The sequence below is a fragment of the Micropterus salmoides genome, unplaced genomic scaffold (assembly GCF_014851395.1).
Source record: "Micropterus salmoides isolate LMB-PRFRI ecotype aquatic unplaced genomic scaffold, ASM1485139v1 Ms_hic_scaffold_14, whole genome shotgun sequence".
Classification (NCBI taxonomy): domain Eukaryota; kingdom Metazoa; phylum Chordata; class Actinopteri; order Centrarchiformes; family Centrarchidae; genus Micropterus; species Micropterus salmoides.
This window is the reverse complement of record NW_024040485.1, coordinates 30,550,887-30,556,552: the sequence shown is the minus strand read 5'-3', so window position 1 is coordinate 30,556,552 and position 5,666 is coordinate 30,550,887. Positions and strand designations below refer to the sequence as shown.

The 5,666-nt window shown below is 43.5% G+C and overlaps 1 protein-coding gene across 2 annotated transcripts; it reads left to right on the top strand.

Moving 5' to 3' along the window:
- On the top strand, positions 1 to 5,660 carry LOC119902661 (alpha/beta hydrolase domain-containing protein 17A-like). Of its 2 annotated transcripts, XM_038718989.1 has the most exons (7): positions 1 to 187; positions 353 to 417; positions 907 to 992; positions 1,459 to 1,925; positions 2,199 to 2,393; positions 3,088 to 3,267; positions 4,195 to 5,660. In XM_038718989.1, exons 4-7 carry the CDS (start codon positions 1,462 to 1,464, stop codon positions 4,418 to 4,420), a joined length of 1,065 nt encoding a protein of 354 aa, XP_038574917.1. In that variant the 5' UTR covers positions 1 to 187; positions 353 to 417; positions 907 to 992; positions 1,459 to 1,461; the 3' UTR covers positions 4,421 to 5,660. The 2 variants fall into 2 exon arrangements, with proteins under 2 accessions (XP_038574917.1, XP_038574916.1); XM_038718988.1 differs by lacking the exon at positions 353 to 417.
- Positions 5,661 to 5,666: the final 6 nt, after the last annotated feature.

Below are 5,666 nucleotides of genomic sequence, written 5' to 3'. Positions count from 1 at the left end.
TTTAATCGGACAGTAGTAGGGGGAAAAAATGGTTGCAATGAATTTCAGCTAGCTAGCCACCGACAGCTGCCAGTACATTTGAGTAAAACCATCCATGTCAAGGCACAAGAAGGATTTTCGGAATCTTGTGCTGCTTCTGTGTACGTACAGGGACAGACTAGCCTGCCTGCCAACCTACTGTGAATCGGTAAGTGACTAGCTTTGACGCTAGCGAGGTAGCGAGCTAGCTGCCGCCGCTAGCTGGTTCCCTTCCCTAAGTGATGCTATTTTGACTGTCGGCTGGCATTAACCTGTTCACGGGGTAGGTACTGTCTAATAACAGCAGGCACGTGTCGCTTATCTACTCTTCCAGGTGTATGTATGGCATGTCAACATGCTGCTCCCGTTATGTGCTCACATCACTGGCTAACGTTAGAGGTGAATATCGTTTTTACCAGTGTAGCCACCATTAGCATATCAGTCGCTCCCTTTCGCTCTGTGTCTGGGTTGAGGGGGGTGTTTTAATTAGTCACCAGTGTCCATGATCCCAGCAGGGCATTTGAATCAGTACTTGCTTAAATGCACATAGCTTCTGCCCTAATAAACGCTGCTTGATTGCAGGAACTGTAACTTGATGACAATAACAAGTGGCGTGTGGTTGGGGTTGTCCTTTGTCTTTGAATCAGTTATGGATTCCTCATTGCTGTGACGCTAGGTTACTATTTACCTTTTTCCCATTGTAAACTATATTTTTTTAAAGCAAGAATGATAGCTTGGGCTTACCAGCACATAAAAGCTCGAATGAGAAACATTAAAAGACCGGGGCAACTAAGTAAGCATGCATGTGTGACAATACGTTGTCATGTACAGTATATTTCCACATGATGTGAAGCCATTTTAATGTGTCATCATTTCTTTTTTATCAAGATCCAGCTGGCTCAGTGACCAGACAAGAAAACCTTGGCACCCTTGTGTGCCAGTTCATTTCAAGACCCAGGGATTTCTGAATCCAGGTATATTCATTACAGGGTATATGTGCAGGGTTTCTCCCAGGAAATTGGTTAGTGGAGGCGGTAAGGGCTGTTTATCTCTACTTTTTCTAACCTGTAAAAACACGTTTCTTTTTCTTGATTTTGCAATGTTCTCCTCTGACAAATAACTGAAACAAACGTAGGATCTTAATCATCTGCTGATCGTGATGCATCACATCTCATAATCAGTGTGGATTGCGGATGACGATTTAAACATTCGCCTTGTTAATGAAACATGTGGCCTTTGCTTAATGATGTAGTGCAATATTTGATTCTGACGACAGTGGAGATGCGCGTTATTTCAGGCAAGGCGAGGTGCCTCCACTATAAAAAACTGAGTGAAACCCTGCTGTTAATCAGAGGTGAAAGGCTTTGCTTCTTGCATGCTGTTCTTATTCTGTTATTCTACCACCTAATACTCCGTCTGCCATGTTTATTTTTCTACCAGAAGATGAACGGTCTGTCCATACGAGAGCTATGCTGCCTGTTCTGCTGCCCCCCTTGCCCCAGCCGCATTGCAGCCAAACTGGCTTTCCTCCCTCCAGAGCCCACCTACACCCTTCTCCCTGACCCAGATCCAGGTTCTGGAGCTGGAACTGCTTCTGGGTCCAGCTCCGGGGCTGCTCCGCCTTCTCTTGGAGCCCCAGGACTGCGTTCCCGGCTGGGCACTGGTAGTGGAAATGACAGAGGAGGCGGAGGCGGAGGCGGTGGTGGAGCAGGAGCAGGAGCAGGAGCAGTGGCAGGGGGTGGCAGCGGCGGCGTTGGGGCTGAGGGCAGGTGGAAACTTCATCTCACAGAGAGGGCTGAGTTCCAGTATTCACAGAGGGAGCTGGATGTGACGGATGTATTCCTGACCAGATCTAGCCGAGGGAACAGGGTGGGATGCATGTACATTCGCTGTGCCCCCAATGCCAGGTGCGAAACACACCAGCCCCTGAACACCTTGAGACTGAACCTGCCTGCACACACAGATCACAACCCTGTATCTCTGTGTTTTGCTTATGCTTTAAATAGGGCAGCATGCCTGTCTTTTGTTGGAACCAAATACAAATATATTTTTCTCAGCCATGCAATTATATCCCATGTTTTTCCATCAACTCGGGGCTTCCCAGTTCACCAGATTCCCTGCTTAGTCTCAGCCTGCTGCATAACATCCTTCTTCTTTCTTCTTCCTCCTTTATCTCTCAGGTTTACAGTGTTGTTTTCCCATGGCAATGCAGTAGACCTGGGCCAGATGAGCAGCTTCTACATCGGCTTAGGCACACGCATCAACTGCAACATCTTTTCCTATGATTACTCAGGCTACGGTGTTAGCACTGGCAAGCCCTCTGAGAAAAACCTTTACGCTGACATTGATGCTGCCTGGCATGCCCTGCGCTCCCGGTAAGCAGGCAGAAACTGCCCGTTCCCATTCACGCAGGGTCCGAAATCAACAGCCAGCAATCACCAAATGCCAGTTGAAATGTGTTTGGTAGATAAACCAGTGAGAGTCGCATAGATCTCTGGCCAGTAACTTTTTGTGAAAAGAACATTTGGTTGGCTCATTTATATACAGACTTTTTCCCTGCTGACCGCAGTGGCCTGTCTCTGACCATCGGCCAGTCAAATCAAAGCTAAACAATGGCGCTCTATCAACCAGGCTGATGATTGGCTGTTTTATACTGTGCTCTAAAATCATGAAAGACTTTCCTCTTGTTTATCTGCTGCCAGCATGGTTAATGAGCCCAATATTAACAGAAACGTACATTACCAGGTGGCAAAACAAATGGAACTTTGAAGCCACTGAAAAGTTAAGACTCAAGACAACATTTATGTTTAAAAAAAAAAATCAGGATTTACTCACAGTCCCTGATGCTGGTCTTAAGATAGCATTTAAACTGGAAGGATAAGGGCAAGTGAGCCTTGTCTATTATTAACAGGAAACACAGGGGTTGCTCGTGTGTTGGATGGAAAGGGTTACTGAACCATGTTAATCTGCATATGGAAATATACATACTTCTCATACTTGCGGGATAAAAAGGGGCTCTTATTCTGAGATTGTGTGTGTGTGTGTGTGTGTGTGTGTGTGTTGTTTCAGGTACGGCATCAGCCCTGAGAATATCATCCTATACGGACAGAGCATCGGCACGGTGCCCACAGTAGACTTGGCATCACGGTTTGAGTGTGCGGCTGTGGTCCTCCACTCTCCTCTCACCTCTGGCATGAGAGTGGCCTTTCCTGACACCAAGAAAACCTACTGCTTTGATGCCTTCCCTAAGTAAGTTCCTCGACAGAAAACCTACGTTAGCTGTATTTTGGTTTTTTTTTTTTTTTTTTAATTAAAGTGACCTTTTACTCAAAATGTATCCTTAGTATCAAGTACTCATACCATTCTAAACTCTAAAGGTGTCTGTAAAAAGAACAAGCTTGAATTGTTTACCTAGTTATTTACATGAAACTCTGAATCTTACGCATTATCACTCTGGAAAAAGAAGTATGAAAATGTGCATTAAAAATTCACAAACTACTCCTGGGGTATCTGTTTCTGCCCAGTATGTTCCAAAAGCTAATATATTATTCCATTTAAATTCTGATGGCCGTTCTAGCATTATAATGCAATGTGGAACCTGTGTGACAAAGCTAGTCCTTGAGGGTGAAATGCACTTACTGTAAGTCACTTTGAACAAAATGTCTGGTAAATGAGTACGTTTGGGCAATATAATATAAATATCACCATATATTGTGAGACTACGGTCAGGTTTTTTTAATACTTTTTATATCGATTTATTTAACCCTTTAATATATTTATTGTAGTTAGACAACTGTGGCAATGTTTAGCAGGACTGCATGATGGCAATAATGGGCTTTTTGTTTATTTTTTATTTGGCTGTCCATTGGTTGTTACCTTGGCAATAGCTACTCTTCCTGGTGTCCAGATATTTTTGCGGCAGAAAGAACCTTGATTTGCAAGGTATTAAATTAGCTAAATTAGCCAGTTCAAAGAAGAAACTGCACACCTTTTAAGCCAACAGGATCGGGTGATACTCTGATTTTATGTGTAATATCACTTAAATGTATCTCAAACACGTTGACTGAAACGAGCATGGTTATTTGTCATTGTTGGTCAATACTAATGGAAAAATTATCTTGTTTCTTGAATTTTCTAAAATTAGGGCATTAATAGCCTCCATTATTTTTCTTCCAGCATAGAGAAAGTGTCAAAGATCCCGTCTCCAGTGCTCATTATCCACGGTACAGAGGACGAGGTGATCGACTTCTCTCACGGCCTCGCCCTGTTTGAGCGGTGTCCCAAGGCCGTGGAGCCCCTCTGGGTGGAGGGAGCCGGTCACAACGACATTGAGCTTTACAGTCAGTACCTGGAGAGGCTACGGCGCTTCATCAACCAGGACCTGGCTACACAGCATGCCTGAGAAACAAACAACAGCCTCTCTGCGTTTGTTTGAATGAGACGAGCGTGTACGTGCATGTGTGTGGGACTGAGTGAGAAAGCATGTTTGCAAAGTATGGATGAGAAATTTGAGGATGTGTGATTGAAATAATTTTTTTTGGTCACATCTGTGTGTCTTTGAAGCAGCACACCTTTAGGTTACTTTTCAACATGTGTTAAAATAATTTCCTGTTTTTTAAAGGTGAGAAGGCTTTTTAATATATAAACGGCGGTGTCCATCTGTGTGGTGGTGAAACACTAAGAACAAGAACTGAGATAAAACAACTTCAAGTTTTACAAGTCACCTGGGAAAACTTTTGAATTGCAGCTTTAAAATGTGACACTCACATGAATTTAGAAGTAACAACAATGTACTTTGTCCAAAAAGGCACACAGATGTAATTTTTAAGTATGACATGTTAGTGAATGTATGAGTCATGGGTGTATGTGTTTCTTAAAATCTCCATGGACCCGTGACACCTGAATATGTATGTGTGCAAGAGTTTGTGAGCCAGGCAGTGCTGAAAGAAATGAAGGACATCCTAATGACCTGGGACAGCTGCAAGTGGAGAAGGCTTATGGAGACTTATCAATATTGATGTTTAGTTTTTGTCCTTTTTATTTTTTTGGTGCGTGTATGTATGAAGAATACCTCCACAGCTTGACCAGTTCTCTTTCCAGTGAACAACACTGGTCAAGCATGTGTGCCCTCTATCCATGTTTACCTGTTACCAGATATCCATCTGACTGCCAGGGCATTTCCCAAGTTGTCCAGCTAACACTAACCTACTTTATTTGTGTGATTTGGGGCTCCATCACCTTTCCTTCTGTGTCGGTTATGGTGGATACACAAGGACTAGCCTGGAATACGGTCATTGCTTGTATGGCTGGCGGGTGTCTCATATTTTCCTCTTCCTCATTTTTGACTCTGATAAGATCACAGGACGGCCAGCAACCACTTCATTTCCTGGCTGTGCTGTAGATTTAGCCTTTTACTGTTCGCAAAACTGCAGTGGGAACGCACAGGAAATTGTTTTGATTCACCTGTATTGCTTTTTCCCCACAGTCTGACATTTTATACTTGCGATCAAGAATGATTGTGGTTGAAGTAGAAACAGGTATTTGAGGGCCGCACTGAGAATATGTAACGTGTTTATTTGGACATGTTTCTGGCATTAACAGAACAGTTATAAAAGTGCAGGTTTACTCTATACTTTTCATGTCACATT